The following is an 11,318-nucleotide window of genomic DNA, read 5'->3' as shown; positions in this document are numbered from 1 at the left end:
CGAGGCATGAAATGAGCATTCCAAACCTTTGGTCAGTGCATTAGTTGCTAATTATGTTCATGTCGTGAGCTGATTATTTCTTATGTTATTGTCAACTTCAACAATGAAGTATTTAGAAAACAATCTGAAGGCATAAAAGTGTACGGATGATCCAACAGAGGAAAGAAACATTTCAACAACCACCTTAGAAATTCGTATGGCACTAATTTTACAACAGAAACCATGTGGCAAAAGTGGAAAGAAAACTGATGAGAAACAAGCTAGATATCGAGATCCAGAAAAACAATCTGATTCATAATCTCCTTGAGTCTGCCACCTTTCAATTTTCTCAAACAACTTTTAGATTACCAGCGAACTGCAAGAACTTATTCCACTTTAAAAAATGACCCCTTTTCCTACCCACACCAACCAGCCAAAAGTTCAACTTCTGAACTGGGGAATGCCCAGGAAGACGGGGGTTGGCAGTATAATATCTAAGGGAATTCAAACAAAAAATAGAAGAAAAGAACTGAGATGGTAACAAATCACAGTTAGTTGGTAATGTCTTCCCTTACATGGTACGAATTAATCAATTAGGTTCGTTGTTTCTTTCTGGTATTCCACGCTAAAACCGTACAAGCTTGATTTTCATTTTGATTATTAGCATATCTGACTTTCTTATGCTGCTGCAGAAACAGACCCAAATTTTCTTACACTTAGGGTTAAAGGAAAAAATACCGTGACTAGCAACCATATCAAGTTAATTGGATAACACATTCATCCATAGAATAAAGAGACAGGAAGAAAGCAGATCACACTGATTAACTCCACTGGCTCCTTTGAAAAACCCCACAAGGTTGCCATTGAGAGCAAAGGAAAATTGAGGCATAGTTAAACAAACCCAGATCCACTCTCTAAATATCCCTAGCAGTCTCATCGCCTCTGAAATCGTCAAAATAAAGTCTCAACTAAGGCTATCAAAAGCCTTCTGCAAATCAACTTTAAGCGCTCACATAAGCGAAAATGATTTGATTTATGCGCATAGCCCACAACCATTTTCTAGCAAATAAGGTATTATTCATTATATTTCTACATTTCAAAAAGACAAATTGACTAGTAAAGATCATACTAGGGAAAACTGTTTCCAACTGATCCACCGAAATCCGAGTAATAATTTGTACACAATAGTGTAGAAAGTAATCGACCCAAAAGTCAAGCACCCTACAAGCGTTATGAGTCTTAGGGACTAACACTAAAGCAGTGGAATTGAAGGCATGAAGGAGCGACAGGGACTCAAAGAAGTGCTTAACTGCTCCTATAAAATCACCACCAACTATAGATCAGGTAGCCTTAAAAAACAAAGGAGTACAATCCTCTGATCCGAATGCTTTATCATCTCCTTCTTTAAAGATGGCCTACTTTACTTCTTCAGATGACACTGCCCCCGTTAACAGGTTACTCGCATCAACAGGTAACAATATTGGAGCAACTTCTCAAGTAATTCCTTAAAACAACCTTTGACCTCAAAATCAGCCCTGCCGATCAAGTTAGTGAAAACATTAACCATTACTTAGGACATATCATCAAAAGAATCCAGCTTAGATTCTTCCTCAGTCACCAGAGCTTGGATCGTACTTTTTTCTGCTTAATAACAACAAAATCATGAACAAAGTTGGTACTCAACTCCCCCTCTTGATGCCAGCAAATTTTAGCATGCTGTCTATAAAAAGAATGCTCAACCTGCACCAATTTCAAAACCTCTCCCTTAAGTCTCATCTCTAAATCAATCCCACCAACACTAGTATTCCTAAAATTTAGTAAACGTTGTTATTCAATCTGGACCCTTTTCTCTTTAACTTTGGACGAAATATCCGTAAAATGCTCCATTTTTAAAGCTTTGAGCTCTCTTTTAACCTTTTCAACTAAAGAAAAAAAAAACTCCATAGGACTACCATACGTCGAGGAAAGCCAAGAATTCTTAATAATCTTAATGAACTTTGGATGCTTAACTTAAAATTTTAAAAATTTAGATTTGGTCGTTTATTTCTCCTTATCAAGCCAAACCACGTCGGGATAATGATCCGACTCTCCCAGAACAATGAATTTCACGTAAGAGGCTGACAAAGAAATAACCCAAATAGAATTAATAAGGATACGATTCCACATTCTAGAAATATAACCATCATCTTAGTTATTAGACTACGTAAGAATTGGATTAAGGAAAGAATGATCGACAAGATCAAGGTCCTCCATATATTCTCGTAAATCCGTCGTATAAAATTGAGAGCGCTAGCCCCGTTGAAATTAGAACACTTAGATGAACAAATTGAAACAGTAAAGTTTCCCCTGACAATCTAAGGAGAAGAACCAAGACCGTTATTAACAAGCTTCAATTGATTCCAAAGTGATCTTCTGACCACCCCATTGTTAGTGCCGTAAACAACAGTAATCATAATATTAGCACCATTGAATGGACACAAGTTAATCAGAGACAAGACCAACACTAAAACAATGAATTTTCCTCTACAACACCCATATATGACCATTACCAACGCAAGAGTAATTAGTAACAAAATTTCATTCTTCAAAACAACTATTTATAATAACAGTCTTTTTTCCCCTTCACACGAGTCTCCAAAGGTGGGAAACATATATATTAAAACTATTCAACCTATTCTCGATAACAACTTGTTTCAAGGGAGAATTGAATCCCCTTATGTTTCAAAAGCACACAGTCATGATTTAAGAGATGAACTTCCAATCAGACCAGTCATCGCACCACTCTTCTCGACCTTCTCTCGTTTCTTCCCACGCATATCATTAAGTAAATTGGTTACACTAAGAAAAACGGTCCTAGGTTTCCTAGGTTGAGGATCTAAAACCAATGGAAAATTTTCCTAATCCACCAACAACAAAGCATCAAACTTGTTTTTAAAAGCAGCCCCAACCTCTTTAGATGACTTTCCCAAACTATGTTGTTGATCCTTCTTCTTCAAAACCTATGCTGGAGTAACCTCTTTTCCCAATTCAACATCCACAAGACAACATTCCTTACCAACGTAAGAGTTATAAACTTTAACAACATATTCCCCAATTGAAGGACCAGATGGTTTAACGTTATCTTGCAAGTCTATAGTCGTACCAGTCCCTAAGGTCTCACCAGGAGATGAGTATAAATCAACAATCGGTACCTTAGTCCCCTCAAGAACAGAAACAAAAGTAGATCCTTGCTCAAGATTCAAATCAACCCCCTTAATCCCTTTATCTTTTTAGACAAGTATTATCATAATCCAGAAACGTACAACATGAGAAGCAATGAGCTGAAAACCAAGGCACATAGATACCAGTAGAAACAATAGAGCCACTACCGAGAACAACATTTATATTACGAGGAATTTTAAAATCAGGAGAAACATCTATGTATACCTTGGTGTAGGAAAGATGACTCTTAGTTGTCATAGTATTGTCCATGTAGAGAGGCTTCCTCTAGTCACTGACAATGTTGTTGACGCCCTTCGAAGTGAACAGCTCTAGTGGAACCTATGAGAGATGAATCCAAACATGAAAGCGATCCAAATTAAATTCCATCTTTTGTAAATTTGGCTCCCATTTTTTAATAATCATCGGCGTCTTTTGCACATGTTATGGCCCATTTTTCAGAACCCAGTCTCGTACCACAACATTGATGAATTGAAAGACAGATTATCTCACCCATGCGCACCTCAATGTCACCTAGCTTTTTCCACAAAGAATTAACAATTCGCTTTAGCAAGCCAAGATTGAGAGAACGACCAAGAAATTGAGTGACAAACAAGAAATTTCAACACGTAATTTCTTTATTTAGGACCTCGGTCGACGGTTTAACAGTGACATTACCCTCACAAATCTCCATTCTAAAGAACTTTAGGGCATGCTCTGAGTCGCCTCAAACAGCTTCCTCCAATCAATTCAACAAACGAATTTAAGGAAAAAGCTCAAGAAAATATAAAATCTACAACAAAATTTAACATGAAAAAGGAAGAATAGCCGAGAAATCATGAATATCGAAAGAAGTAGGAAAAAACGACGAACAATAGACCCACTATCATGTGCCGAGAGCATTTCATAAACGTGCGCCTCCTCCCAATTATACATTCTTTCTTTCAAATTACTTGTACTTCACTATTCATCACCATCATTGAACTCGCACATTGTCTTTTGAGATAAAATTTGTATTCCACCCAATCAAACACAAATTTATATATAATTCCTAATTGTATTTGATAAAATACACATCTAATTAAAAATAATAATAATTTAGAGAGTGTTGAGATAAAATTTGTATTCAACCCAATCAAACACAAATGTATATATAATTCCTAGTTTGATAAAATACACATCTAATTAAAAAAAATAGTAATATAGAGAGTGTTATTATTTGACCCAATCATTAAACATCATCGACCAAGGCGTACTCCATTGATAGGATTACGTACTCAGTATCATCATCATCCTCTGAAATACCAAAAATATCCCATTCCTTAATCTTATCTCTTTTCAATTTCCTCCCTCTTCCTTCGTTCCTCCGGTCTTTATTTCCCTTTTTATTTTCATCGTTTTAACTTCGTAATGATAAAAGCTTTACAAATTATTGGTTGCTCATCTGGGTTTATCTCCCAAAGACTAAAGAAGCCTCATTCTGGTAATGGGTTTTCTCTCATTTCTTCAAAAATAAGCTGCAACTCAGCTCCCAAATCTCAATCTTTTAGATTGATTCAGATGTTTTCGACTCAGTCCCAGTCCAACTCAGATGCCCCTTCTCCCTCTTCTACTTCCGTTGCAGTTCCTTCAGCTGTGAGTATTTTCTTTGGAATTGTGAATTGGGTGGTCTATTGAACATGTTATGATAGAAAAAGTAGATTTTTTTTTGTAATTGAGCAATTAATTCAGTGATTTACTTTTATGTAGTAGTATGCTGCGCATGTGATTATAAATAAAATTTAATAAAAAAAAAGTAAACTGTGTTTTTAGGGTTTAAAATCCTTACGTTGTTGATATGGTTTTATCTTGTAGCAACTTTATCTGGAATATTGATTATGGGTTTGCATTTTATCATATCTGGAATCATAATATTGTGGTCAATCTCAATTGAAATTATGATAAAAATTGTATGATTCTTTGTACAAGGCAAAATTTGTTTAAGAATTTTATTTTATAAGTAAGCAAATTGCATATAGCTGTTTGTTTGTCTCAGCCCTTGGGTTTGAATTCGTAGAACCACATTGAGTTAGGATACCCTTGTTGAGTTTGGACGCTTTTTGTGAATTCTTTGCTTTTATGGTTTTAGCTTTAACTTTTGTTTGATTTTGCATTATGATGAAGGATTAAACATTAAAGTTAAGATACTTTTTTTTTCACAGCTCTTGTGTGCTTTATAGATACAAATAAAGTTCTCTATGTTAGATTTACTGTAATTTAGTTGTTTTTTAGAAACATTTTCTTGTTAAGACTTAATTTTCAGTTGATTTTTTATGTTGATATGTTGTTTACAAAGTTCATAAGCCCCCCCTCCGGTTGTCTATATGCACTGTCGTTCATCAATCTCGCTTTATGTTTGATTATTTCTGTCTTATTCACCAAAACTTGATTAATGTAACGTGGTTTTCCTGAAATGGCTGCGCTGATTTTTTTATTTTTATTTTTTAATAGTGCTTGCAATGCAGCTTGTAGGAAGTTTAAAGTGACCTGCATACCTCTATGTATTCATCTGTGGATTGTCCTAATGTCTTGCTATTTAGCGGTTGTTATGAACATTTCCAATTTTCTTTTGTTTTCCTTTTGGGTTCCGTATATGGTTATTTTGCTAAACATAGTTCACTTTGTTTGACAGTCATGCAGGCTTTTTTTTTTCAGAATGTTTAAGCATTATGAATTCAACATTAGAAGAATCTTATAGTTTTTAACTTTGTTCGAGGGAACAGAATGAAATGAATTCATATATTACGTACTGTACTGTTCAGTATTCATTGATTTTTCTTTATTTTTATTTTTAAGTTAAGTTTGCTAGAAAATTTGATTTCCTCTTTCATAGTTGTATTATTTTTTGAAACTTGAAGTGTGATGCCATCCATAACTCGTTTTAGTACAAGACAATTGTAAAATAAATTTCTTCGATACACTGAAAGATGAATTCTTTCTTGGCATTTTTCATAGTTGTTTTCTTTATCATTTTACAGGGAAATGTTCTTAAGATCAAGTTCTGCCAGTGGTGTGGTGGCCCAGCAAAGCATGAAATACCTGCTGGAGAAGAGAAAATAAGAGCCGTTTGCACCCTTTGTGGAAAAATTGCCTATCAAAATCCAATAATGGTATGTTATTGCAAATTAAAATGTGGCTTGTTGTTTGCCAAATGGAAAGTTTCTGCCTAAGTCTTTGTGATGTGTGAGTGTGTGTGTTCTGTGGGGTGGGGTGGAGGACCGAAGCAATCGAAATAAATAAGGCTGAAAAATGAGTTAGAAGTCCAGTATATATATCTACTAATTTATAAATAAAATTGAAATAATAAATATTTAAAAGCTCTTGTGTCATTTTCCCAGCTTGGGAAAGTCAACTTTGGCAAGAAAAGTTTCACCGCTTCAGCTCTTCTTCGGCAATCCAAGTTCTTTCACTAGCTTGTTTCCCTAGCCATTTCATAAAAATCTTCTATCTTGATTACCCCTTCTAGGCCTGGTTTCTTTCACATCCAACACTTGTTCAATAAACCTCTGTTTTAGGTTTAGAAAGCTGATACATCTTATCTGATTTTTCAGCAACATCTTATTGTCCCCTCATCACAGCAGCAATGGTTGCATGTTGCATTCTTACTCATCCCTTTTTGTTTAAGACAGAAAGATTAGCTGACTTAGGTTGCTTAGATTTTTCTAACTCAGTATGTGGAATGTCACCAAAAATAGCATCTGGTGGAGCACCTTCTACCAAGAGTTTCAAATGCTCGAACCAGGCTACAGAAGTTAAAATATGCTCCCTAGCTTCATGTAAATAATTTCCATCATCTATGCCACAATTGTTTCATATGAAATCATCAACTGACAACTTGTTCTTAACCAGAGTAAGCAAGGACATAGGCATGCATCACTCTCAATGACAAATCTCCTTTCCCCAGGTTCAGAATTATTTTGAACAACTTCAAATCTCTTGGGAGAACAAGGAGTTGGAATGTGTAACTGTTTGTTCATCCAGTCACCCATTGATTTTAAAATAGCCATTAAGCACTTAGTATCTACAAGTTTCATGGTTGCTTCCTAATGTGGCAATCCATTGACCATTTTCTCAAATTTGACAGATGGATATCCAGTCATAGTTGATATTAATTTTGAGGAGATTTCGGTTCAGGTTCTTGATAATTTCAGACTTGTGTGATATCCTCTGGACTTTCAGTAGGTCGTCCCTTCCAGGATTTTGAGTTATCAACGAAAGGAATGTGTTTAGAGTTTTCTGAAATAATGCACTTGCATTGAGGTCATGGTAGGTATCATTTTCTATTTTGGAAGGTTAGTTGAGAAAATAATACTTTGAATATATGCCAGTTTCCAATCTGATTCAGCGTTTCCCTTACTAATTTGTACTTTTGTTGCAGACTTTAAATTACGATTGTTCTATGATTATAATTTTATGCTTAATCTGTTTTCTAAACTGGTCCCTTTAGGTTGTGGGTTGCCTCATTGAGCATGATAGGAAGATTCTACTTTGCAAGCGGAACATTGAACCATCTTTTGGTCTTTGGTATGTATTTGAATGATTGGGATTTGGTTTAGGAAAGGATTGAATATCGTTTTCTCTTCATCTTCGATATTTGTTTGAAAAGGAGACTAATTATGCATTTGAAGTATGGAGTACTCGCACTTGCTTTTCTTTTGAAGTAGCTAGTTTCTATTATCCTAATGGCCATTACAAATATTTGAGTTGATTGGATGGCATTAACATAGGACACTTCCTGCGGGTTACCTGGAAATTGGAGAGTCTGCTGCTGAAGGGGCAATCCGGGAAACATGGGAAGAGGCAGGTGCTGAAGTGGAAGTCATTTCGCCTTTTTCACAACTGGATATCCCTCATATTGGACAAGTTAGAAGAAACATTCTTTATTGCTTTATTTCATGTGCATTTAAGGGCGATGTCAGTGAATCTACATTGCTTTGTTTTTTTTTGGGTCAGACTTATGTTATCTTCTTGGCAAAGCTGAAGAAGCCCCAGCTTTCACCCGGACCAGAATCATCCGAGTGCTCTCTCTTCGAACTGGACAATATTCCTTTTGATTTTTTAGCTTTTTCTTCAATTTTTATTACTTTGAATTTGGTATGAACTTTTTATTTCTTTCCATAAAACTAAATCTTGTTAGAATTTGTTTAACAATTCTTATCAGCTTAAATTTTAACAAATTGTATATCCACCTGTTGGTGCAGTACATTGAAGACGTCAAATCTGGGAAAGTAAAATTTCACTATGGTACCATTAACAAAAGGTATTTCAGTTTTTTATTTGTTAAACTGCCACCATTGCAAAGCTCATCAAGGAAAGATAAATTTAGTTTCTGAACTTTCATTTATCATCTTGAATGCATAAATGCGAAATAGGGAGGAAAACCTGTTTTCTGGTGTTTGTCAAAATATTCAATTTTAGGTTTTTCCAATTGAACCTTATTGACTTGGCTTGTTTTGCAGTTTGATGTCACCTAGAGAAGCACTCTTTTGATCATTGCTCATTGCTTTTATTATTGATTTTTGAGAAGATTTCTCTCATGAGTTTGTTTTACTTCTAATGTTTGTTGGCAGGCTTGGGACTGGTCCGTCTGATATCCGTGCCTTTACCCTCGACTATCATTTGCAGGTCTGAGTCATGGTTGAGTTCCGTTTCGCACATCTTGTCAAAGAGTACGAAATTCTTGCAACTGAAATCGTTTTTACCTTTTTGTTTGGTGCTGTATCTTCCATTTGAAATAGTAAATCCCTACAATATTGATTTCGATTGGTATAACAAATCACATTTTTCTTCTTACAATTCTCTTATCCTTTCGAGTTGTTAGTCATCATCCAGATTCTCGGGCCTAAATTTTTATTGAATTCACTGTATTTTGCTGCACTTTGAACATTGATTTTTCTTCTGCTTTCTGGCATCCCATTTTCATGAAGAATGCACAAGTTATCAGCCCATTGCTGAGATATAGTCGAGCACTCAGTTGATGTCTATGGAATAAAAGTTTCAGGAGGAAACAACTGTGTAGCTCATATCGAATATATTATGTACGATGTTGGACGTTGCAAATATCGTCTTCTAAAGCAATGGGGTTGAGATTGGAAGACTCGAAAATTCTTGCTTATTGTTCAAGTGATTTCCCAATACACTGAAATAATAGCTAGAAAAAGTTAAAAAAAAAAAACTTGGATATAGCTTCATTCTTTTGGTTAGAATTTGGTACGAGTAAAAAAAAGTCCTTTGTGAGTCCCATGAATCTTTTTTTACTATTAAGATGTGAGTCAGGTATTTCGATTCATGAACTCTGTAATTAATATAGATCACATATAATACAATAATAATAATAATTACTTTTTAAAATTGATTTGAACAAATGTATATGAGCTTCACTTCAGTTGCTCGGACTATCAAATGTCACTGAAATTATGACATGATTACACAGAAGTCTCAAAATCTCTATAAAGTAAAAATTACTAAAACATCAGAATTTATATAAATACATGGTAATGACAAAGTAACATACACGAACACTCTAAGTCTAGCTGAATTCACAGGAAAAATCTGAAGTCTAAAACTGGGTTGGCTGATATTCAAGTGATACCACCTTTGTTCACATGAAACATTTGAAGCATCCCTCTGGGGTTTGGAATTAGAAAATTCTTATGCTTGGAAGGTCAGGCAATGAATGGAAGGTAAGAGCAATTGGGGTGACCAACATGGAAATGGAAGGTAAGAGCAATTTAGGTGACCAAAAAGAAGAGCAATATCAGTCGTACGAACTTAGCCTACTCATGACGAGTTAAGAAAGATGTATTGCATATTGTTTTCATCAAAAAGATCAATTCATGGTGATGATGCCCCAGAAAGGAAATGGAAGTAACTTGATTTTTTTTTCTTCATTGCTTTTGGTAGCCGGTAAGAAGCATAGAACTAATGACGATAGGATAAAGAAATAATTAGAAGGATTAGTTAAAGTAAAACTAATATTTTCCTACCAAACGAGGGGTAATTGTTTCTCGTATATTTGAAAGATAATAACTCTTACATCCATGCTTGAATATGTTATGAATTCTGCATCAATGACTCAACAAGCATGGAAAGGCCGTACAATTGAGCAAGCTGGCTTGAGGAGAGCTGTCCATTCAAAGTAGCTTCCACACAAGTTTGACGATTACGTTATCGAAGCCACGTCAGCATTGACTTGATCGCTTGGCGAGAGAGAATAAAATAGACTCCAAGAGAGAAGAAGGGCAGGCTGATTGTTGCAATTCCATTGAACTTCTCATCTATTTTCCTCATCTTTTCTTAATTTCCTATCTTTCTAGTTTATGCAAAGATGAATCCTATTTATTGCTTATGAAATGGATTGAAAGATTTTCCTCCCAAGAGCATTTGTTAATATACTATTATTTGTTGCTTTGAATTACAATTCACTTCAGGATATGTATCGAACATATAAGTTGGACACAAATACTTCATAGAAAGCAACAGCCTCTAACTGACTAATTAATAAATGAACACACTACAATCCAGCAGTTGGCCACATATGACACACCGGACAAAAATGTCAACCAAGCAATAGCACTGAAATTGCGGCTTCAGTTGGTAGCAGATTCAAAAATATTTTTGAAGTTATATACATACGACACATTGAAGAAAAATGACAAGCAAACAATAGCATTGAAATTACAGCTAGTAGATTCAAAAATAATTTTGAGGTCGGGGGTACATATCACACATTGGAGAAAAATGACAAGCAAACAATACATTGAAATTGGGCGGATACTTTTTTAAGGATAGACACACATGCTAACAACATAATTTTTTTGGAAAAAAAATTCAATTTGGTACAATAAAATAAGGAACTAGTCGAAGAAAATTCGAATTTCAAGATGGATACTTGTGAAGTTGTGGATCCGCCCCGGCTGCAATGGACTACATTAGATGATAATAACAATGCCTATTCAACACAGAATTACATACAATCTCCATGGTTAACATGTTCTCATAATGAATTCATTGATACCAACAGATTCGACACTGTGAAACTAACTTAAAGTACCACGGATTCAACATGCAGTGTAAAAACAACATGAGAGAAACATGAATTA

The 11,318-nt window shown here is 35.1% G+C and overlaps 1 protein-coding gene across 2 annotated transcripts; it reads left to right on the top strand.

The window, feature by feature from the left end:
- The first annotated feature begins 4,510 nt into the window (after positions 1-4,510).
- LOC120202029 (nudix hydrolase 23, chloroplastic-like) lies at positions 4,511-9,008 on the top strand. Of its 2 annotated transcripts, XM_039202516.1 has the most exons (8): positions 4,570-4,660; positions 4,738-4,812; positions 6,195-6,326; positions 7,664-7,740; positions 7,944-8,079; positions 8,170-8,310; positions 8,418-8,476; positions 8,787-9,008. In XM_039202516.1, exons 2-8 carry the CDS (start codon positions 4,738-4,740, stop codon positions 8,845-8,847), a joined length of 681 nt encoding a protein of 226 aa, XP_039058447.1. In that variant the 5' UTR covers positions 4,570-4,660; the 3' UTR covers positions 8,848-9,008. The 2 variants fall into 2 exon arrangements, with proteins under 2 accessions (XP_039058446.1, XP_039058447.1); XM_039202515.1 differs by having other exon boundaries at positions 4,511-4,812.
- The last annotated feature ends 2,310 nt before the right edge of the window (positions 9,009-11,318 follow it).

Source organism: Hibiscus syriacus, unplaced genomic scaffold, assembly GCF_006381635.1.
Source record: "Hibiscus syriacus cultivar Baekdansim isolate YM2019G1 unplaced genomic scaffold, ASM638163v2 tig00008145_pilon, whole genome shotgun sequence".
Taxonomy (NCBI): Eukaryota; Viridiplantae; Streptophyta; class Magnoliopsida; order Malvales; family Malvaceae; genus Hibiscus; species Hibiscus syriacus.
This window is presented reverse-complemented; position numbering and strand designations above follow the sequence as displayed.

What these genes read in the sequence shown, in the direction of transcription:
- LOC120202029 (XM_039202515.1), top strand. Translation starts at nt 4,588, where the DNA reads ATGATAAAAGCTTTACAAATTATTGGTTGCTCATCTGGGTTTATCTCC. An exon ending in GAACCATCTTTTGGTCTTTG is followed by an intron (nt 7,741 to 7,943) that starts GTATGTATTTGA and finishes GCATTAACATAG; the next exon opens with GACACTTCCTGCGGGTTACC. An exon ending in TATGGTACCATTAACAAAAG is followed by an intron (nt 8,477 to 8,786) that starts GTATTTCAGTTT and finishes GTTTGTTGGCAG; the next exon opens with GCTTGGGACTGGTCCGTCTG.